The 23741-nt window shown below is 44.3% G+C and overlaps 1 protein-coding gene and 1 pseudogene across 5 annotated transcripts in view; one reads left to right on the plus strand and one right to left on the minus strand.

Annotated features, from left to right (window-relative positions):
- The window catches only part of Utrn (utrophin), a 489906-nt gene that overhangs the window by 443912 nt on the left and 22253 nt on the right, over positions 1–23741 (minus strand). The window contains exon 1 of one of the 5 annotated variants that reach the window (XM_085842638.1): positions 1649–1800. The exons of the other annotated variants lie outside the window; for them this stretch is intronic. Coding sequence (XP_085698764.1) covers positions 1649–1718 — 70 coding nt within the window. The 5' untranslated portion in view covers positions 1719–1800. Of the gene's footprint in view, positions 1–1648; positions 1801–23741 lie in introns of those variants that run through there. 5 annotated transcript variants of the gene reach the window in all.
- Positions 20781–21278, plus strand: LOC110303756 (cofilin-1 pseudogene; annotated as a pseudogene).

Raw genomic sequence — 23741 nt, forward strand, 5'->3', positions numbered from 1 at the left:
GCAGGAATAGAAACCCTGACTAAGACACCTTCTGTTTATAACAAGTATTCCAAAGAGTGTTTCTCTGTTCCTTACATTTTTGGATTTTTTTAATACTTAATTTTTTCAAATAGTTCCAGAATAACCCCACTGAGGTCACACCCAAAGGTCCTGAATAAGATCGTAGTGAAAATCCTTGGTGCCTACATCAGAACGGCCTCAAATTTCAACGAATAAAGAGTGCTTTTTGCCCGGCCGGGCAGTGGTGGCGCACATCTTTAATCCCAGCACTTGGGAGGCAGAGGCAGGCCGATCTCTGAGTAAGAGGCCAGCATGGTCTACAAAGTTAGTTCCAGGACAGCCAGGGCTATACAGACAAACTCTGTCTCGAAAAAACAACAACAAGACAAACAAACAAACAAAAACGAGTGCTTTTGCTTCTTGAGTGACATCTCTCCACTCCTTCATCCCCAGGATCTGTCATCCTAAGGACAGACACTCTCCAAAGCGCAGAGAACAAGACCTGGAAGGCCAAGAAGCCTGCATTAAACAACACAAGTAGCAACTGTGGCAGGTGCCCTGAAGCAAACCAACAGGCATGAGGCAGAGGATTACAGAGCAGAGTCCACTCTGGAAGGGAGTCAGGACAGAGGTAGAGAGGGAGTGAGCTAAGGGCTAAGGACCAGCTTAACAGGCAGGAGAGGGAGACCACAGAGCCCACTAACCATGGAGCCAAAAGCCCACCCATGTAGCTGGATGGAGCAGTAGGCAGAGAGAACAGGCACATTGCAGACTGGAAACCATCACCTCACCACGTGATTCACGGGCACACACACTTCACCGAAGATGAGTCCTCACCCATATGTTCCCGTAGACCTGGTGTTCTTCTAGACTTTCCTCTGACACCTCAAAAATCCACTCTTTGGGAAACATTCTTTTCCTGATCTTCCCCGAGGCAGGAGAGTCCCAATCTGTGTCCCATGTGACTGCTGCCCCCAACCTAGTATAAACCTCAGAATTTGTCTCTTACCACACTGCACAGCCACACAGGGCTGCAGTTCCAAGCTTGTAAGCAGGGATCTCTCAGTGTTTATGTCTTCAAGAAGCCCATCACAAAATTCAGCACCAGCAGAGATTAAACAAATGGCAAGTCACTAAGAAAACAAACCAGGAAGAAATAGACAAGCTAAGTGGATACAGGGGTGGGTGTTTATTCAAGACACCCTTGTGGGAGACTTGGTGCCACCGTTAATCCCCTTTACCCACTGAAGATTTGGGGGTTGGGAGGAGCTAGCAAGGTTCTTACCCAAACATGACTCTCATAGAACAGACACTTCTGAGCAAACCTTCCATCTAGATTAGCTGAGCCTAATCCCTCCACACATTCATCAGATAGGCAGTAAGTGGCAGACCAGAAGGACAAGAAGTCGGGTCAACAGAGTGAATCGTGGTTCCAAGATGTCTTTTAATAAGTGACAACGTCAAATCCTTCCTTTAAAACTGACACATTTCCAAATAAAACTACAGGAACTTTGTTTGAAATACTGTCCGGCCATCCAAAAACCAAATCATTTAGAGTCTGTCATACCAATTTTTGTCTGACCTCCGTTTACTTCCTATGAACAAAAATATCCAAGTAACCACACCATTCCAGGCGAGCCGCCTTTACCTGCCTGTGACTCTCTGCTGGCTCCATCTGTGGCCACAGATGTCTCTTCCATTTCTCCCTGGCACAGCATGCCCTCCAAATGTGGTTTCAGTTCCCAAGCCAGCAGTACATGCTCTGTGGAGTCACGAAGATGCACGTCCCCCTCGGCTGAAGGGAGACCTGGCTTTGATGCAGTCAAATTGAAAAACAGGGCCAAAGTATATGGGAGTGAGGAGAGATGAGTCCCTCCCCAACTGCCCAGACCAGATTGGTTACATTCTTGCCTCTGAGCAGAGCCCAATCCTGGTGTGTACCTCAGAGCCTCTGCCAGGCATTGAGCCTGTCGCCTTAAAAACCCAGACTTGTGACAGCCCTTATCTGCCTAGGCCAGCAAAGCACAAATTTCTACAAACACCACAGGGCTAATGGTTCAGCAAACAGAAAGGCAAGCACACACACACACACACACACACACACACACACACCCGTACCTCGCCTCTCCTGCCACCTTAGGCTTCCCTGTACATTCAAGCCAAAGGCAAGACTGACTGAGCAAAGACATTAAGGAACTTCAGACCAGCAAATACTTTTCTCCCAGTTTCTAACTCTTGCAAGAGAGTTTCTTACAAATTTTGCAATCTAGTCTCTCTCGGTTTTGCAATTAAATGTTTAGCCCCTAGTAATCCATATGAATCCCTAAAGCTTTTAGGGATCTATCCGCGAAAGTACTAAATAAGACCTGCTCTCTGACTGAAAGGTAAAGGACTCCTGTCCCATCAGGATGACAAATATTCTTGAATAAAATGCCAAGTGCAGCCTGGCCAACCTCAGCACACAGTCCTGAGCATACTTTGCCCACAATTGCTGGCAAGCATGAAGTACTGGACCTGATGATTCTTTTAAGGAGCTCTTCCTTAACTTCCACAGCCTATCTCAGCCGCCTCATGATTCCCCCTCAGAACACTGCAGAATATGTATCAACTGGGCAGCTAAGCAACTATCTGTATATTGTGATATCAGGGTTTTTTGGTTTGATTGTTTTTTTTCCGACTACTGGGCACATTCAAGAGTCCAGACACCATGGTGGTGGAAGTCTGTTGCTCATGCCTGCTACAGATTGTGCAGTAGGGGACAGTCACAGAACAGTCAATTCCATGTCAAACAGTCACCTCTGCTATTAAAGGTTTTCTGAAACACAAGGCTGCTATTGCCAGGCTCTGAGCAAACCAGCATGCACTTGATATTATCATCTTTATCCTGGGTTAGGACCTGGCAGGAAGCCCATGAATTCAGACAGGAAGAAGAAAGTGGTATTCCCACTAACTTCTAACAGGAATCTGTATCCCCTTCCACTGGGATGTGAGGTCATAAAACACACTACTGTCTTTTCAGGGATCACCAACAGAAACCACACAGAGAGCTGAGAGGTAGGTAGTTCAGTAGGTAAGATGCTTACCATCAGAGCTAATAAAACCTCAGTTAGATTCCTGAAGCCCACATAATGGAAGGAGAAAACCAACTCCTGCAAGTCATCCTCTCACACACACACACACACACACATACACACACATACACATACACAGAGAGAGAGATACACACACATACACACACAGAGAGATACACACACAGATACACACACACACACACACACACACGTTTAAAAAACAACTCCACATTTTCACATTACCTTACAGCTAGATCAAGTACTTTGAAAAATACCATTTGGTTTAGGAAACCATCACGATAAGAGCCATTAGAGTGTGCTGTTCAAGGTGCTAGCCAGGCACAAATATCATTTAGCTCCACCTTTTTTAAGTATTTTGGTAAATATGTGTCAATATAATTGGCTTCTTTTACAGCATATGGATTTTATCTTGTGCATTTAAACTCATTTATCTGGCTACACCCAACTGCTAAAATGGTCCAAAGGGAAAGAAAGGGATTAGAGGAAAGACAAAGAAAAACCTAAATACCCTAACCAGCACCAAGAAAACACACACAGGATGCACCAAGAAACATTTGCATTTTGTTTCCAGTAGGCTTACCATATTTTCACTCACTCTGAAAAGGAAAAAGATTTTCCTAAGAACGATTCACTACTGAGCCTTGAAGACCATGGGTTTGGAGTGGGTTACCAGGCACACATACACATCATCTGTTCCCCTCGCTCCCCCAGGCATTCTCTGCCTCAGCTACGTGAATGGAGATCTGCCTTTCCTTATTAGCTGTAGCCACTCCGTGCGCATCTGTACAAGTCAACCAGGACCAGCAGAGGTGTCAGCAGCACCTGACCAGGGGCTGCTTTAGTGAGCTGATGGACAATGTCTAGAGACAAGAAAGAGTTTCAATATGAATACAGAGTCCTAGGTGGAGTTTGAGAACCATGGGACACCTTCCAGCGTGTGGACTCACACGGGAAAGGTTCCCAAAACACCCCAAAATCAAATTCTGCCATGTTTCCTTGGCGACCAATAAACCCTGGATGCATAATCTAGGCTGTTCTAAATGAATGCTCACTGCAACACTTCTGTAACACAGAGTTAACACAGGTTCTAGCCAGTTCTACTCAGCACCTCCCGTTCTGTTCAATAACTCTCCCCATCGCTCGGGCTAAAGGGGAAATAACAGGAAGGAAACAACCCCTGCATCCCTTCCCCCTCTTTTTCCTCTGCTACTGCTCTGGTGGAGTCAGCTTGACAGATGAAAGTCTGGAAGCTTTCTCATGAGGAAAGAGGTCCACAGAAATTCCCTCCTGGAGTTTGGTGTTTCCCCTAACCCATAAAATTAATCTTCCACTCCCGCGTTAGTCTAGTGTATGGATCCATGTGCTCTCTATTTAGTATTACCTTATTGTAAATGCCTTTATAGATTGTATTCTGAATTAGCTAAAGCCTCTCCCAGTGTTCCAAGATCCCAGATAGCAGCAAGGAGCTTAACCTATTCAGTAACTAATTAAGCACTACAATAAATCAGAGCCATTAACTCAGTTGGGTGCAGTAAGAGACTGGAATTCTCACTGAGATAAAAATTCTATTACAGACTACATTCCATACCAAGAGTGAGTTAATATACTATCCTGATAATGAGGATTCTCCAGACTAGATATAATTTAACAAGGCCTAGAGAATTTCGGGGTCAGTGACACTACATTATTCTTGATGCTTGTCATGAGTTAAAAACCCCCTCATGCTATTAACAATAAAGTGTGAAACTCTTGCCTGGCACAGGGCTGATCCGAAGCAGGGTGATAATCTCTACAGTAAACATTTATCTGGTTCCTTTTGAAGTCACTCCTCTTGCACCTGGAAAACTTCAATGTGCCTTATTCTATTACTCTATAGTATTAAAAAGTCTGAGGCTCAACCAGAAAATTACATTCAGATTCAACACCTCTCCTGTGTGTGTATCTGTTTGTCACTTAATCTGACTCTTTGTCCATCTGCTCGAGAGACTCGTTTTACGCAGACACAGGGGCCCAGAGGGTCTGCGGCATTCCTCACCCAGTATCCTTGTATCTCTGATACTTAAACTCCTAGGGTAGTGAAGTCAGTCTGCTACAGGTGTCTCACTCCTTCCTAATATTTATAATTCCACCTCAAGCCTTACACTACAGACAGAACCTAAAGTCCTCTGAAAAATGCAAACACCCCAGTATGCTCATCTGAGGATGTGTTAAACTGATGAAGGCTCCCATTTTCTAGTACAAAACCACCAGACCAATGTCTACAGCAGGTGAAATGTGAGGGAATTAAAGCAAGAGTTTTTGAGGTCCAGGTGACCAGAGACCCAGAAAGAATGGAGAGTCTGGGGTTTTAACTATCTAAATAGAACAATTTAATCTTAGGAAAATCATACGTTCCTCCTGAACAGACATACCTCAGTGACAAAGTGAAGAGACTGGTACATCTATCTGAGCATCTTATATCTCTACAATGTCACAGTGTTCTGTGATGATACGACATAGCAGAGGAGAGAGACTAGCGGTCCCTTCAATCAACTTAATCTCTACATGTTATGTGGGGCTGAGCCAACACATTCACCCACAGTTGTATCTGACCTAGGAGAGAAATTGTCAACATGGTGTGTACAACAGAAGATACTGGAAACAGACTATTTCAAAACTCTCAGGCCCTACAGTTATGTAGCATTACTAGGAAACTGAATACCACAAGTGAAATATCTACTGGGAAAACATTCTACCATCACTAGCAATACAAAAAGCAATAAGTAAGGACCATATGAGAAGAGAAACTTGCCTCAAAAAACTCACATGTATAATGTGACCAGGAGCATGATTTCTAAAGCCATGGAGTCTATCGGGCCTCACAGAAGGAATATAAAAATGTTAGGGCAATCGCAGTCATATACTGCTATTAGTAAAACACACTATACTCACAGAGCTGTATGTGACTGCCAAAAAAGTGAAATCATGTTGTATTTCTTATACTCCCAATATAGTTTCGCAATAAATTATTTCTAAAGTAAATCTCTAATTTTGTATTTCTCAATTCTAACATAAACACATAAAGAGTGTTTTTAAATGTGTGTAGTGTGTGATATGCACAATGCACACACATGAATGTGTTATGGGTACAAGTGCCCACATACAGTATGCAGAGGCCAGAGCAGGACATCAGTATTTCTCTCTATTACTCTCTTCACCGTTTTCTCTTGAGATAGACTTTCTAAATGTTTGGCTAAGCTAGCATGCCAGTGAGCTCTCAGGATCTGCCCATCTCCATTTCTCGTTGGTAGGAAAAGAGCATCCATGCCTAGCTTTTGAACCGGGGATTTGAACTCCGATGCTGATGTTTGCAAGGCAAGCACTTTTACCCAAGGGGCCATCTCTCCAAACCATAGTTTGGTTTTAGCCAAATAGGACTAAAACCCAAGCTAGCAGCAAGTCTGTCCCAGTCACAGCCTTCATAACTCCATTTCTATGGAGGATGGAAGTCCTCTTCTGGACTCTATGGTACTGCATTGGTGTGTTGGACATATAGGCAAGTATATGCATACACACACACACACACACACATAAAATAAGGTGGAAAACAATTTAGGAAGAACATCCAATGTCAATCTCAGGCCTTCACAGGCAAGAGTACATATTGCATGTGTGCACATGTACACACACGCTCACTCACACACATGCGTATACAAGAAAAACAAAATGAATGATAAATAAATGACTCTAAGTTTTGCTTTCTTCGGTTTACACTTTGGAATAACCTAAAATAGTCTCATCTCCACACGCCTGGACTTGAGTTGTATTTGATGACAGTAGCCAAGAAAGGAATGGTTCCCGTGACCCCAGAGGTCAAAGGATGGACCTTTTGCCTTTTCTTTCTTGTCTGTTTGTTTGGGGTTTTTGTTGTTGTTGTTGTTTATTTATAGTTGTTTTGTTTTTGTTTGTTTGTTTGTTTGTTTGTTTGGCACATGGCTTCACTCTGTACCCCAGACTGGCCTCACTCTTACTGGTAATCCTCCTGCCTCAGCATCCTAAGAGATGAGATTACACCACACTAGACAATACTATGAATAACATCACTGTTAACTGTTGTTTTCTACATGGTGACAGCCAATTGGAAATTTGATTGCAATATTTACAAAATGATTCCACAGAGAGAGAAATTCTAGTTACAATATGAAATGGTCTTTCCTCTATTTTCGAATGTGAAGCTTGACTTTAGTCATTGTTCTTCAATACGGCCAAATTACTGCTGTTATTTTAGTACCTCAGTACAGTCACTTTATGTGCATAAAATCCTAAATTGCTTTAAAGTTTTATCAAAATGTTAATACAATTGATCCCTGGAAATGTAAGCCAAGAAACTCAAATACTTACTAAATACGTCCTTACTATATACTTACTAAATAATCTGTAACTGTTCTGAAAATAACAATAATAATAATAGTAGTAATAGAAAAGCAACCAAAGCCAGTTCTATAACCCCAGTGCTTGGCTGTCTGTGACACCCCTAGCCCAGAAAACAGCATGTTTATGATTTTTGCAAGCAGTGGTTATTTCCTATCTTAGACATGAATGGTTTCTTAGACACTTTAAAGGGAAAAATTATTTCTTCAAGGCCAACTTTTGGGCCAGAAAGAACTTTGAAGCTGAACACTAGCATTCCACCACAAACCCTGTGATCCTGTGGCTGTCACAGGGTGGAAACTTCCCCAAGTTGCTTTCTCTGGCTATAACAAAATCGCAACAATAATTTAAGGGAAGGAAGATCTATCTGGGCCCCTTGTTTTAGGTTTCTGTTCTTAGCCTACTAGTTCGCATCCTTTGGGGCCTATGGATGGTGAGGTAGGGCACACAGGGAATACCAACGCTGCTCACGGTACCCAGGAAGCAAAAATCAGAGAGGAAGGAATCCCAGCATCACCTTCAAAGACAATTCCCCTATCTCCCTGACCTAACATAACAGCTTCCTTCCTCTGGGGTTCACCCCCAAAATCTCCATTATCTAACAGTGCCACAGGCTGACAATGGGCCTTTTGGCATATAGCCCTTTGAGGGCCTTGTGGAGCTGAACCATAACTATGGTAAAAATTAAACAAACACTGAAGCGTGTACAAGCATGTTTAATATGATGAGCCAAAAGCAATGAAAATGATCAGCTGCTTCCAGGCAGCTGCGCCCTCGGGCCTTTGCCAGAGCCAACCTACTAGACTCAGTCAGCATCTTCCCCAGCCCATTTCCATTAGTGTCAAAGGCACTTTTCTATACACAACAAAGTCCAATAAGTAAGGCACCAATGAAACAGAAGGTGTTGGAAAAATACTTGATAGACTCAAGAATGCCAGGTCAGGTAAATGGTCCCAGCACTCAATGATGCATGTGCTAATTCAATAGCAACCACCTGCAAGCCGCTTACACCACGTTGAAACTGGCAGGACTGGAGAGTACTGGCAGGCACTAATTTCCTTGATTAGTATTTCCCTCTTTAATCCTACTTAGCAGCAACTGTCCTGGCCAGAGAGTAAGCCCTCTCTTCCTCGCCCTCGTGTCTCCTCACCTGCAAGAGCATGAAATTTCATAAGAACGCTACAGTGTAGATGACTGAAACTCAGGTACCTTCTGACTTATATACAAAATAACTTATTATAATTAATAATACAATTGACATTAATACCCAGTTGCTGTCTCTTTAGAACACTCTGGCCTGAAATTTAAGTCCAACTCTTAAAGATGCCCCATTGTTGCCCATCAACAGCCTACAGAAAGTCAAAAATGATGTGAAGAACAGACAGAAGTGGTGGTGCACGGTTCAGGCAGTAAAGCACTAACCACACAGGCCTAACAGCCTAAGCCTGATCACCAAATCCTGTTTGAACAAGCCAGATTCAGGGCACACATCTGTGATCTCAGCACTCCAACAACTGAGATGGGACCATAAACCAGAGTCACCTGGACCAAAAGCAATATGCACATGCAGATACCCTAGCAAGGTCAACAACAGCATGTGTAAGGGAGAAAGATACCTCGTGCCATACCCTGAGAAGAGTGAAATTCACTTAAGTTGCAAAAACAAGATAGAGTAGTAAGAAAGATTTACTTCGATTGACTAGAGTTGAAGAAGTAGCTCCCTGCCCTGCCCTACTCTGCCCCATCTATGAGGTTCTGGTGGGAAAGAGATCTTTTGTGTTAGGAGCTTAAAGCAAAACCAGTTCACTTTGGCAAACACAGTTTGGAAAATTGATGGGCAGTGTCAATCTTGTAAGTAATCATTTTCTTTATTTTTCTGCCCAACAGGACAGGTTGAGACAAATTTGCATCGGAAGTTTAACAAGGCGACAGACAGAACATCATCCATAAATATACCAGGCAAGAGTTCAGTAAGGGCAAAGCCAGTCTGGTCTACATTGTGAGTCCTAGGACACAGCTACCTCAGGAAATTCACTCTGTGTGTGTGTGTGTGTGTGTGTGTGTGTGTGTGTGTGTATGTAAAATGCATACCTAACTTTTATATGTGATATGTGTGGGTGTGTTTTGATAGCCTTTTGACCTTAACTTAGTGACAAGATACTTATTTCTTTTCTCTGTATTTTTGTTGGGTTTTCTCTCATTTTCAAAATCATCTCTGGATGAATTTAGAATGTGAGTGGCGACAAACTCAAAATCTGAGTAATTTCTAGAAAGAAAAACAACTGTATCTTCCCCACAGAATTAATGACAAGTGTAAATGAGACAAAAGTCTGGGAAGGCTCATCTCCTACCTAGCTCTCTACATCCCTTGACTTTTTCAGGAAATTATTTTCTCCATTTAAAATGAATTTTCCTCACAGTCTAGGTATTTAGCAAGCAAGCAATCCGTTCCCATGTTTCTAGCTCTTATGCTGTAAATAACTGACTGAAGTTTTAAAAGTTAATATATCTCCAGACACTTCCCATAGGACATTGGCTAAGACTCCTAGACTCATATATTACATAAAGTAAAAGATTAACAGATTGTGTTTAATTTTCAAGGAAAGTAATGTAAATGAAAGCAGCACTAAGAAAGAACCCCACAGAGCAATGTGCTTACCCTTCCAATTGCCTAGACTTTCTCTCAACACAGGTACATAGCCCAACTCAGAGTTCACTGTGATTCAACTACATGAAGTCAGTAAGAGCCACCAAGTACCATGTATATCTAAAGAGGAACCAATAATCTTTCTTTTCTTCTCCTTCCTCTTCCTCTTCTTTCTCTTCCTCCTCCTCCTCTTTCTCTTTTTCCTCCTTTCTCTTCCTCCCCCTCTTTTTTCTTCCTCCCCCTCTTTCTCCTCTTCTTTCTCTTCTTCCTCTTGTTCATTTTTTTCCTTTTAATTAATACTGGGAGATAGAATCCAAAGCTCTGCTGGACAGAGCTGTATTTCACTGAGCTACAACCACAGTCCCACAGTGCAATGCGCTTTCCACTGCATGTATGTCTGTGTGTGTGTCAGTTTGTCTGCATGTAATTTGCAGACATGTATGTGCCTACACTTGCCCATGTCATACGTATGCAGAGCCCAAAGAAGGACATCAGAAGTCTTCTATATTCCTCCCTACTTTCCCTTTTGAAGGAGAGTGTCCCACTGAACCTTAAGGCTTGCCATTTTCGCGCCCACGCTCCACCTGTGGGGTCCACCTGTTGCCAGTCTCCAATGCTAGGGTTACAGGCACACAAGTTATCTTGCTTTAGTTCCTGATGCTATGATAACCATCACGTCCAGAAGTCACTTGGAGAGGAAAGGGTTTACTCCACCTCACAGTCCATCCCCCAGAGAAGGCTAAGCAGGAGCCTGAGCAGAAACCATAAAGGAATACTGCTTACAGGCTCTTTCTCTGGCTTGATCAATTGGCTTTACTGTACTGCCTAAACTCACCTACCAAGGGATGCCAATGTACACAGTGGGCTGGGCCCCAATACACCAATTAGCAATCAAGAAGATGTCCTGCCCCCAAGAACTAGAAAGATGGTACACTGGTTAAGAGCACTTGTTGCTCCTGCAGAAGACCCAGGGTTGGTTCCCATGGCAGATCATGACCATCAGTAACTTCAGTTACTAGTAATCCACTGACCTCTCCTGGACACTGCATGCATGTGGAGTCCTTACATACGCGCAGAGAAAACACTCATACACATAAAATAAAAATAAATCAATCTTTAAAGAAAGGGGGGAGTTCAAGAGAAATAGATAGGTAGATTAGGTAGATAGATAGATAGATAGATAGATAGATAGATAGATAGCAACTCACACAGACATGCACACAGACCAATGTGATGGATGCTATCCTCAATCAATATTCTTCCTTCCCAGGTATGTCAGTTAACAACTACGATTAGCCATCACAGAGATCTTGCTCAGCATTGACGTAGGTGTGGGTACCAAACCCAGGTACTCCAGCTTTTATGGGAAGCAGTGAGCCATCTCCCCAGGCCCTTCCCTTTTCCCCACCACCCCTCCCTCACCCCTGCACAGACTTAAAAAAAAAAAAAAAACTGAAGAAAGGACTACCTGGGGAAAATGTATCTTGAATCACCTTAGCTGCGTCTTCCATTAAGATCTGATTAGGCCAGCAATAGGACCAATCTGAAACCATCATGAGCTCACAGGGCCGCTGTGTTCTCACCTGTCAAGTGGCAATACAACAGCTGTTCCTAAGACCGTGGGCGATCCCCAGGGTTGTGCCATCCACAAGTGCTTTCTTTCCAGGCAGGTTCCTGCTGGTGCCGCACTGTCTGAACTCATGCACAGCAGGCTGGCCCCTGCTGGATGGCTTTCTCCGGTGGCAGGTAGGACTGACCTCCCACTGGCACAATGGCATAAACAAGGACATGAGAATGCCCATGGCACTGTCTCTCCTGCAAGGCTACCTTGTCCAAATGTCTACTGAGAGGCAAATAGTCTGACCTAATATTCTCTAAAACAAAGCACTGCCAAGCGGGTGAGCAGATTAACACCCATTGCCTAGTAAGAACAGAAATGTGAGGTTAGAGTTCGCCAGCCCCAGAAGGTGTCACAATCTCAATCAAGTCAAGCCCTCTCTTCTACCCACACCCAGCCCCAAAACACAAGTCACCCACTTGGCCACATTCTCACCATAGCTGCCCACACTGCTGTGGAGTCCACCACAGTGCCCTGACCGATTGCCCTGTCAGGCCTCAAGGAGTAGGCACAAGGAGAAGCCACAAGGCAAAAAAGAGGAAAGTTCTTGTTCTGTTTTTCCTCCGGAAACAAGATCACAGCAGATAGTGACAATCGAAGGCCCTTTCCCGCTACACTTCTACAAAGTACGAAGCTGCCTTTCTACAAAGCAGGCTTACTTTCTAAAGTTTCTGACAAGCAGATTAGCAACTTTAGATAACAAAGCAAAATGCAGGGAGGATGGCTCAAGGTTAGGGACTGTCCTAATATGTGGGAGACTCTGGGTTTAAGTCCCACCACTGACAGACTAAGGAATATTGATTTAAACAGAATTGATTTCACAAAGCAAGCATACTGTTTTACCAAGGGAGGCTGGGTAAGCCACTAACCCTCAGACCCCTTATCTGGTTTGGGGTTTTGTTTTGTTTTGTTCTGTTCTGTTTCAAGGGAAAGGGACAGAATCATAACACAAGCTTACTATCACCCATAGTCCCAGTTCCAAGAGTTTTGAAAAGGAATTAAGGGCTGGAGAGATGACTCAGCAGGTAAGAGCACTGACTGCTCTTCTGAAGGTCCTGAGTTCAATTCCCAGCAACCACATAGTGGCTCACAACCATCCGTAATGAAATCTGACGCCCTCTTCTGGTGTGTCTAAAGACAGCTAACAGTGTACTTATATAGAATAATAAATCTTTTGGGCCGAGGCTAGTGGGTCCAGAGCAAGCAGAGGTTGTGAGTTCAATTCCCAGCAACCACATGATGGCTCACAACCATCTGTACAGCTACAGAAGACAAGCAATTAAGAGTCTATACCAGGCCGGGCGTGGTGGCGCACGCCTTTAATCCCAGCACTCGGGAGGCAGAGGCAGGCGGATTTCTGAGTTCGAGGCCAGCCTGGTCTACAAAGTGAGTGCCAGGACAGCCAGGGCTACACAGAGAAACCCTGTCTCGAAAAACCAAAAAAAAAAAAGAGTCTATACCATGCCCTGGCCCCAAGTTGAAAGAGGCTCCCTGGTCAACCAAGTACATTCTATAGGTTAGTCTCTGTCTCTCTCTCTCTCTCTCTCTCTCTCTCTCTCTCTCTCTCTCTCTCTCTCTCTCGGTTTTGTTTTGTTTTTTGTTTTTGTTTTTGTTTTTGTTTTTTTAAACTGGGTTTCTCTATGTAGCCCTGGCTGTCCTGGAACTCACTCTGTAGACCAGGCTGGCCTCAAACTCAGAAATCCCACCTGCCTCTTCTGGGATTAAAGGCATGCACCACCACTTCATCAACATCAAAGGCTTGTCATAAGCACATTAAGGCCTGGCCTCCCTGAGCACAGCAGTGGCTCAACTCTCAGACAGCTTAGAAGAAGTATCCTGGTCTCTTCCAAGTCAGTGACCAGAGTGGGTGGATGGGAGGAGCCACTGGGATGCTCAGAGAGAGACCATGGAAGCCAGAGGGGAGCCAGACATGCTGCAGGATTTCACTGGCTCCCAGGTCTGGAGCCATCAGGCACATTCTTACGCCTTGAGTAGCAGCTTTTCATTTCTAGACTTTTCAAAGTGAATCTAGTGTTCACTCCCAACACTGGCTCCCTCTGGTCTGGGCAGGCTGCCATTGAGTCACAAGGGCCACTCAAAAGATTTTGGTGTTTTTGCCTTAAGCTGTTGAGAACCCTAAGCTAAATAAGTGACTATTCACTAGCCTCCTTCCCTGTCCCTTTCCTCCCTGTACCTCTATTAAAATGACACTCGATTTAGTTTCACAGTTATGCTACTCTGGATGGATAAATAAGTAATATGCATACTATAAATGACTATGAATATTAATATTAATGAAATGAGAATATCAGGAAAGTGGCTCAATTGGAAAACACACTGGATAATTTTTCTTTGTAAGACAAGAAAGAATCCTTGCCCTAAACCCTACATGTGAGAGGCCCTTCTCTCTGACCCCTTCTTCCCCTTTCTGACCCATAGCGATCTCAGGATCTAGCAGACACACATACCCAGGCCCAAGCACAGAAACCCATGCATCTCCTTCTGCAGTACCGACCCAAGTTCTTCAATCTGCTTAAATGAGCCCTGTACTCACCAGCCAGGGCTGAGCTACACCAATGCTTACACATGGGTCAGGGCCAATGCGTATTTGTTGTTTTGCTTGTTTTTTTTGTTTGTTTGTTTGTTTTGCTTTGTTTTGTTCTGTTTTAGACAGGTCTAGGTAGCCCTGGCTGCCCTGGAACTCACAGAAATCTACCCACATCTGCCTCCCAAATGCTGGGATTAAAGGTGCGCACCACACCAGCTTTACAGATAGTTTGGGAACAGAGAACATGGAAGTTGAAGCAGGTGAGCAGAGGTGGGTTAGGACAGGGTTGAGCCACCAAGAGAAGGCAAATCCCAAAGCCTACTAACTGACTCCAGCTTCCCTGTGCTATGCTCGGCACAGGTCTCAGATGAGCTGTAGTTCAATCAAGTCTGGCTCCCTAACTTGCAAGTATATTTGTTCTTTTCCATTCTCTTTTTTCTTACCATCAAAAATCCTGCCTCCTGCAACCCCCAGTTATAACTGAACACTTGGCTTGTGTGCCACAGAGCAGATTCCTCAACCACCCTCGCAGATAAATGAAGCTACGTGGGTTAGCTACAGCCAGGGCAGCCACCTATTCCTGCTGGCCTTTAAAAAAGAAAATGACTTCTTTCTTTCTTTCTTTCTTTCTTTCTTTCTTTCTTTCTTTCTTTCTTTCTTTCTTTTTAAGCTTCCCTTCTTCCCTCTTCATGGACTATACAACATAGACAAGAGTAGAAGGACTAGAAAACAGGAAAGAACCCTGGGGCTGAAGAGATAGTTCAATTAGATAGTTAGCATGTGGTTAGAGCACATACTGTTGGTTCTTCAGTAGGACAGGAGTTCAGTTCCCAGCACCCATATTGGTGGGCTCATAATCAACTCTAATTCCAGGAGCAGCAGATCTAACCCCCTCTTCTGGGCACAAATGTGGTTCACATAAACTCATATAGGCATACATACATACACATAAACAAACAAACAAACAAATAAGTCAGTTATTTTTTTTTAAAAAGGAAGAGGGGACCCTGAGTCCCGAGAGAACCTACTGAGCATAGCAATGCATGAAAGCTGACCAATAAGATGAGAAAAATTAATGTTAACCTTATCTAAGTCACTGCATTTTGAAGTTTCTTTGTCACACAGTTTAAAAATCTATCCACCTAGTGCATTTGCACATGATCTAAATCAAGTTAAACTTAGCAGGCAGCACAGCAATGTCAGACAACACTCAGGATCACAGCTAAGAACAAAGCGTCGTGCCTTGTCCAGTAAGAAGGAAAGGAAGGAGTGTGGGGGGCAGGGGGAGAGAAAATAAAAAAAAAACATGGAGGAGGGGTACTGTAAGAAGCAGTCATGATTTCAAACATCCTTCCAGAAAAATGTGTCAGTAAATAACAGAAGAAAAAGATAAAAGAATTTCATATGCAAATGAGCCAGCTCATCCAAAATCCATGAAGTGAGCTGAAAGGGCTTAGTCTTTCTCAGAGGTTCTCCTAAGTTAAAGGCCTCAAAAACAAACAGGAGGGGCCCAGAGTGTCGGCCTCTGCCTGCACCCCAGTCCTCAGTACTCTCACCCCAGTCCTCAGTACTCCCACCCCAGTCCTCAGGGAGCACCAGAAGGAGGAGTTTCATCTAAGAGCAACATAAACTGCATGGCAAAACCCTGGCTCAAAGCAAACAACAACAACCGATCCAGATAGAGTGGACATATTTAAGGAAAAAAAGCACAGGTTTAGAGGTAAAGCAGCTAAATGTCCTTGCTTTGCAAGCATGAGGATGAAAGTTCAAATCACATGAAAGCCAGGTGTAGAGGCCAGGCTGGCAAGATGTCTAAGGGGATAAGGGACTCGACACCTGATGATGTGCCTGGGAGCCTAAGGTTGACCCTCAGAACCCACAGAACAAACTCCGTCAAGTTGTTCTCTGACCTCACACATGTGCACAGCATCTTACCAACACATGTGCATGCATAAGCAGGGGTGCTCTCGCACACACGCACGAGCACACACACAGACAGAGGCACACATATAAGTAATAAATAAAAATTTCAAGTTATTTAATAATCCAGGCATGGCTATGTGTACCTATAACCTCAACGCTGAGTGACAGAGACAGGCAGATCCTAAGAGATAGGTGGGTCAGAGAGCCTAGCAAAACAGGAAGTGTTTGGTTCATGGAAGAGACCCAGTTTCAAGGCAACAGCCTCAGCAAGCACCAATGCACACACACACACACACTCGCATACATGTACTGCACACACAAAAGACACACATTTAGCTGCACTTCACTCTGCTTCCTGCCCAAAAAGGGAGAGTGTGTGCCTGCCACTGTCACGTTCTCCAGAGTTCACAGGGTCAAGAGATCCTGGAAGTCACTGCAGGTCACACGATGGCTAGGAGTAAAGGAGAAAGGCAGAGCTAAATGGACTATTCCAAAAACAGAGGAAGGGAAGCTGCATAAATTCACAAAGGAAGTAAAGGAAAGGATAGCAGAGTACACTAGAAAGAGCTGAACACGCCCTCAGCAAAGCTGCTTCCTAGCAGTGGAAAGGGGAGCAGAAACCACATGGGGGTGGGGGTGGGGCTGGACAAGCTGTCCCACCCCTAGGACAAGCAAGCCCTCAGCCCTCACAAGACTCAAATGCAACTGGGGGGGGGGGGGGTCCTTGGTGATGGTGATCCTTCCAGGACAAGCAATGGTGATAAATCCCATTTTGTTACTCTGACGGCCCCGAAGCGTCACAGCTGGCACCATCTCCAGAGAGAACCTGTTATTAACAGCTGAGCTACCCTGGAGACCTGAGAACACGGAACAATTTCAGGTGAGGGATTTCAAGTTGGTATCCCACATCCGCAGAGTGAGGAATGGTCCGGAGATGTGGTGGCAGAGAACAGGAGAGACCAATTCTGCTGGGCTGTAGGGTGTGGCTGGCAGAAGGCTGGCCCAAGCAGGGAAGTGGCTAGGAAGAGAGGGCTCCCACCCTTGATAGACAGGAGCACATCTCAGAGCCTGAGGTCACAAGGTGGGTAGTCTCTAAAGCTTACTAACTTCCACACACTGCTGGAGACCCCAGGAACCCCAAAACTGCAGGGACTACTACACTCCAGCCACAGGAGCCATCTCTTCAGCAGGGAGATTTTTACTCACAGGAAGTCTTCAGAGCATGAAGTCATGGAGTGTCTGAGGACAGGGACTTTCACCCTGTGTCATGACCAAGCCTCAGTTCATACCAGTGAATGTCTGTGGTATATACAATTGGCGCCTGATACTGGAGGACTGGGCTCAGAGTTTCCCTTTACGTGGGAATAGATGGCATCGGGCGACAGAGCAGAGCAAAAGGAAAGAGCTCAACAGGAACGAGAGGAGCCCACATGAGGGCCTGTTGTGGAAACAACTGTCACATGTAAGGAATAACCTGTTGCATTAATCTGGAATCACGACCCACTACTGCAGTCTAAAAAACCAGAAGGAAGACTCAGCGCGGCATTTGGATTTGACAGATTTGACTTCCATTTCATGTTTGTCCAAAGTGTGTGTTTAATTTTGCTGTGAAATGTAATCACTAATAATATACAATAAATGATTCCTTGAAAAATCTAAATGCACAAAAAAAAAAAAAAAAGACAAAGTTAGGTCCTCTACATGTAGAGATAGACCCTTGGCAGTTGCTTCTCTGCACACTTGCAAAAATCTGGAGACAACTCTTGGCTAGAAGTCCAGCCACCCAGTGAGTACAATCTGGGATCGTGAGGGAGAGTAAGAGGACCCACCCAGCACAAAGGCATGGGTTCCTACAAAAGAAAGCTACGGAGCTGAAGGAAGCACCAGCCACCAGCAAACCCTTGGCCACCACGCACTCAGCATCAGCAGAAACCACGAGGGACAGTCACAGGCTCAGCTGGCCACAGCAACGCCACCCCACACATGATTTACCTCTCTTCTTTTTCCAATGTTTTGTCCCATTTCTTCCCTTTTTTATCTTCCTCTGTGCCCCACCTGCAGCAGTATTGCAACTTGACCATATTGGGCTTTTTTATTTCTTATTCTTACACCCAAACAATTTTATATTTGAATCTTTTCATTACTGGGAAGCTTTCTTCCTTCTTCTTTACTTTTCGTTATTGTTTCAAATATCTTGCTCCTTTCCCTTTTCCCTCATAATGTCCTCCACTGTTCTTCATAAGTATTTAGGATACTTGAAGACTCCACCAGAGAACTCCTAGAACTAATAAACACAGCCAGTAAAGTAGCAGAGCATACCAACATACTCAGTAGCTTTGGCTATCCCAGTAACAAACTTACACATACATACATACATACATACATTCAAAAATGGCTGGCAGTGTTTGAAAAGCAATTTTTAAAACTATCTATGAATGCAAGAGAAATGACTCCATCAATAAAATACTTGCTTATACACTTAAGACCCTTAGTTTTATCGCCAAAAGATGGAGGGAGGGAAAAAGGAAGGAAGGAGAGAAGAAGAGGAGAAGGAAGAGAGGAAAGCCAAGCATTACCAGGTACATACTCATGATACCAGGAGACTAACTAATAACACCAGGCAGACTGGCAGAGATCTCCAAGGCACACTGACCAGGTAGCCTCCTGGGTGATATCCTGGCCGCCGAGAGGCTTTCTCTCCAAAAACATAGGTAAACAGCACCTTAAGAACAACACTCGAGGTTGTCCTCGGGCTGCAACAAAGTGAGCACACCAAAAGATAAGGCAAGATGCTCGTGAATTATTTAGCAGAATTAATGCTGCAAAAATGGCTGTATTAGTGAAACCAATCTCCAGATACAATGTAATCGCTATGAGAGTTTGAGTAATATTCTCTACATAACTAGAAGAAGCAATCAGAAACTTGTATAAATGCACCAAAGACCCCCAAATAGCCAAAGTAATCCTAAAGTACTGTGCTGGCTGTATGACAATGCTTGATCTCAAATTACACTGCAGTGCCATGTAGTCATAAAGACAGACACATATACCATCAGAGCAGAAGAGAAGGACCCAAACCAAACCCAACAGCCATAGTCACCTCATGCTTTACAAAGCTCTCAGAAACATGTGGTGGTGAAAAGATAGCATCTCAAGAATTGGCTCTGGGAGAACTAGATGTCTACATGTGGGGGGCGTGAAACTAAACCCCTATCATCCTGAACCAATGATCAAAGATGCATCTAGAAGAAAAACTGGCATCATTTCACTAAATAGGCCTTTATATGTTTGTCCTTTTAAGACAGTGTCTCACTGGATGGTGTAGAACTCACTACATAAGGACAGGCTGGCCTCCAAATCACCGAGATCCACCTGCCCCTACCTCCCAAGTGCTGGTATTTTTTAAAAGCATGCATCATGTGAGGGATGAAGGTAGAGGGTGGCACATGCCTTTGATCCCAGTACTTGGGAGGCAGAGGTAGCAGATATCTATAAGTTCAAAGCCAACCGAGAGTTCCAGGACAGTCAAGGCTACACAGGGAGATCCTCTCTTGGAAAAAAAAAAAAAAAGCATGACTGGCCAAAGGGCAATGTTGGCAACCACTAACATCCCTCCAAAACTCTGACTCAGCCGTCATTTCATGCCTGGCTATTAAAAACAGGGGTATTAAGACATTTTCTTCACATCAGGGAAAAAAAAAAAAAGATTTTGATACCAACCCTTCCAGAGCCTGATGCAGCACAAGTTTCACTAATTAAAACATAAATAACTAAAACCTGAACCAGGCTGTTAATTAGTAATTTATGTCTGATTATTTGCCACTTTTAGCAAAAGGGAAAGATTTGTCAACAAATAAAAATTCATTATATGCAAAACTTGGTCAAACAAGATCACAAATTCTGTCCTTCACACTTTGTGTCTTCTCACCTTGTGTCTTCTGAGCAATCTAGTGACTGACTGGTTCTAGGAAAACAAGGGCCAAAGTAAGGGGGGCTTGGAGTGACAGCAACGATGTGAACCACAGAACTCCCACCTGCATACTACCATCGGAATCTCCATCAGGAACGAGATTAGTACTGTGAACACAGAACTCTAGTTACACATCATGCCTTTCTCTCTAAAACTTAACTCTTAGAGCATAAATCTCCTGGAAGAACATAATCATAGCCCAGAGAGGAGGCCCAGTGACTACGGGTCAACTACAGCAAGTGCGACAACCTGAGTCTGATCCCCAGATCCACAAGTAGGAGAGAACCAACACACAAAAGTTGCCCTCTGACCTCCACATGTGAGAATGAGGCACATGTGTTTGTATAGAGAGAGAGACAGACAGACAGACAGAGTAAATAAATAAATACACATATATATGGTAAAACTATATTTTACAAAAAGAACATGTATCAGAACTGGGAAATTTTTCCAATAAAATGTGCATAAGCCAAAGTATTTAAAAAAACAAAACTATTGGTTCAGTCAGATCCCAGCAGCTGCTGCGGCGGCTCAGTTCTTCAGTAGCCCTTTCTGTCTTCGTTTCTGGAAACATGGCCTCTGGCGTGGCTGTCTCTGAACAAGGTGTTCAATGACATGAAAGTTCACAAGTCCTCAAAGCCAGAAGAAGTGAAGAAACACAAGAAGGCGGTACTCTTTTGCCTGAGTGAGGACAAGAAGAACATCATCCTGGGGGAGGGCAAGGAGATCCTGGTACGAGATGCAGGGCAGACTGTGGACGACCCCTACACCACTTTTGTCGAGATGCTGCCAGACAAGGACTGCCGCTACGTGCTCTATGATGCAACCTATGAGACCTATGAGACAAGAAGGAGGACCTGGTGGTCATCTTCTGGGCCCCTGAGAGTGCACCCATTAAGACCAAAATGATCTGTGCCAGCTCCAAGGATGCCATCAAGAAGAAGAAGGTGACAGGAATCAAGCATGAATTACAAGCTAACTGCTACGAGGAGGCGGTCAAAGACCGCTGCACCCTGGCAGAGAAACTAGGTGGCAGCGCCATCATTTCTCTGGAGGACAAACCTTTGTGAGCTACCTCCAGCCCCCTGTGTCTTGGTCAGAGTTTCTATTCCTGCACAAACATCATGATCAAAAAGCAAGTTGGGGAGGAAAGGGTTTATTCAGCTTACACTTTCCACATTGCTGTTCATCACCAAAGGATGTCAGGAACTGGAATTCAAGCAGGTCAGGAAGCAGGAGCTGATGCCAAGGCCATGGAGGGATGTTCTTTACTGGCTTGCTTCTCCTGGCTTGCTCAGCTTGATCTCTTATAGAACCCAAGACTACCAGCCCTGAGATGGCACCACTCACAAGGGGACCTCCCCCCTTGATCACTAATTGAGAAAATGCCTTACAGCTGGATCTCATGGAGGCATTTCCCCAACTGAAGCTCCTTTCTCTGTGCTAACTCAAGTTGACAAAGAAAACCAGCCAGTGCACCACCCTGCCTGGAGCATCTAGCAGCCTCAGATCTGCTCTTGGTTGTCACAGGCTATCCCTTTCCTGCCAGACCAGAGGGGATGGGGGGAGGGCTATCCCTTCACCCAGTTGCCAAACATCCTTCCCACCCCCTGGACCATCCTTCCATCCATCCCTGATGGTTCTGGCCTTCCCAAACTGCTTTTGATCTTCTGATTCCTCTAGGGTTGAAGGAGACCAAGTCCTGTCTTAGGTACCCAGTTTGGGGGGTAGGGGTTGTATTTTTTTAATGACACTCCTACTCCTCATCCCTCCCCATCCCATGCTGCCAACTTCTAACCACAATAGTGACTCTGTGCTTGTCTGTTTAGTTCTGTGTGTAAACAAAATGTGGAAATGCACCAGTTGGCTGCCCTCCCCTTTCCCTTGATCTTGGCCATTCATGGAAGCAGGACCCAGTAAGGGACCTTCAATTTAAAAACAAAAACAAAAACAAAACAAAACAATAAAAAGGCTAGCTAGCAAATATATATTGCAAGCATTTATTGACAAGCTCTGCTCTCCTCAACCTACAAAGATACATCTCTATGTATGGGGGTAGGGGAGGCAAGAGGAGACAGAGACAGAAAGCTGTGGTCAATATCAAGTGTCTGCCTCTGTCATTCTCAACCAAATAGTTCTAGACAAGGCTTTCATTCCTCCCATAATTCACAAATTTGGGGTAGACTGCTGGCTGGCCATTGAGACTGCCCCACCACACCCCTAGCACTGGGGTCGCAGATACATGTGTTACTGTCCCTACAGTGTCAGGGACCAACTAGGGACCTAAACTCAATCCCTCATACTAAGTGAGTTACTTCCTAGCCTGAGAGTAACTACATTTTACCTGTAAAACAGCATCCTATGACCTAGGTCAATGACCTACCCAAATATTAAGCCTCCCAAACCACTCACTGCCCCACCTTCCAGTGTCTTCCATCTTTCTTTCTTTCTTTCTTTCTTTCTTTCTTTTTATTATTTTGTTGTTGTTGTTGTTGTTGTTTGTTTTTCGAGATAGCGTTTCTCTGTGTAGCCCTGGCTGTCCAGGAACTCACTTTGTAGACCAGGCTGGCCTCGAACTCTGAAATCCACCTACCTCTGCCTCCCAAGTGCTGGGATTAAAGGCATGTGCCACCACCGCCTGGCATCTGCTATCTTTCATATTACCTCTCTAATGCTCACTCCACAGCCAACCTAAAACCTCAGAAAATATGAAAGGAATAAAATATTCAAAACATCGATAAAAGTTTTAATAGTACCCTTTAATTATGTACATATTGTGTGAGCCTCAGTTTGTATACTTCAAGCTCTCAGTGGCCAGAAGAGGACATCAGATCTCCTACATAGACCTGGAGTTACAGTTATGAGCCACCCCTTGTGGGTGCTGGGAATTGAACTTGGATCCTCTGTAAAAGCAGTACTATGTTCTTAACTGGCAAACTACCACTCCCTAGCTCCCTCAATGCTATCATTATATGCTCTATAATTTACTAGAGAAAACCATCAAGAGTCCTGTGGTGGTCTGAATGACTCCCATAGGCTCATGTAATTGCATGCTTAGTCTCCAGTTAGTAGAACTATTTGGGAAGGATTAGGAGGTGTGGCCCTGTTGAAGGAGACATGTCAGTGGGGGAGGGCTTTAAAATTTCAAAAGCCCAAGTCATTCCCAATTATTTGTAGGAAAAAAAATAAATAAAAAGCAACAAAAAAAGTAAGCTCTCAGCTATTGCTGCAGTACTGTGCCTGCCCACTGCCACACTCCCCAGCAAGACCAGCACAGACTATAACCCTCTAAAAGCCCTAAGGCTTTCTTCTAAGGTGCCACCCTTTTCAGGGACTGAAACCTAGCAAGATTGCAATGACGAAACACTATGTATTTTGCCAAACCAAAAACACAGATATCGGCAGCACACAAGCCTATTCATTACGAGAGCTTTGAAAGGGGCTCCTCCAGCCTGCTTCAAAGTTACTGTGGTGGTGGCTCATGCAGTGTACATTCAAGTTAGTCCACTGGATGGACAACTTTGGAAGATGGA

Source organism: Mus caroli, unplaced genomic scaffold (assembly GCF_978045245.1).
Source record: "Mus caroli unplaced genomic scaffold, Mus_caroli_1 scaffold_9, whole genome shotgun sequence".
Classification (NCBI taxonomy): Eukaryota; Metazoa; Chordata; class Mammalia; order Rodentia; family Muridae; genus Mus; species Mus caroli.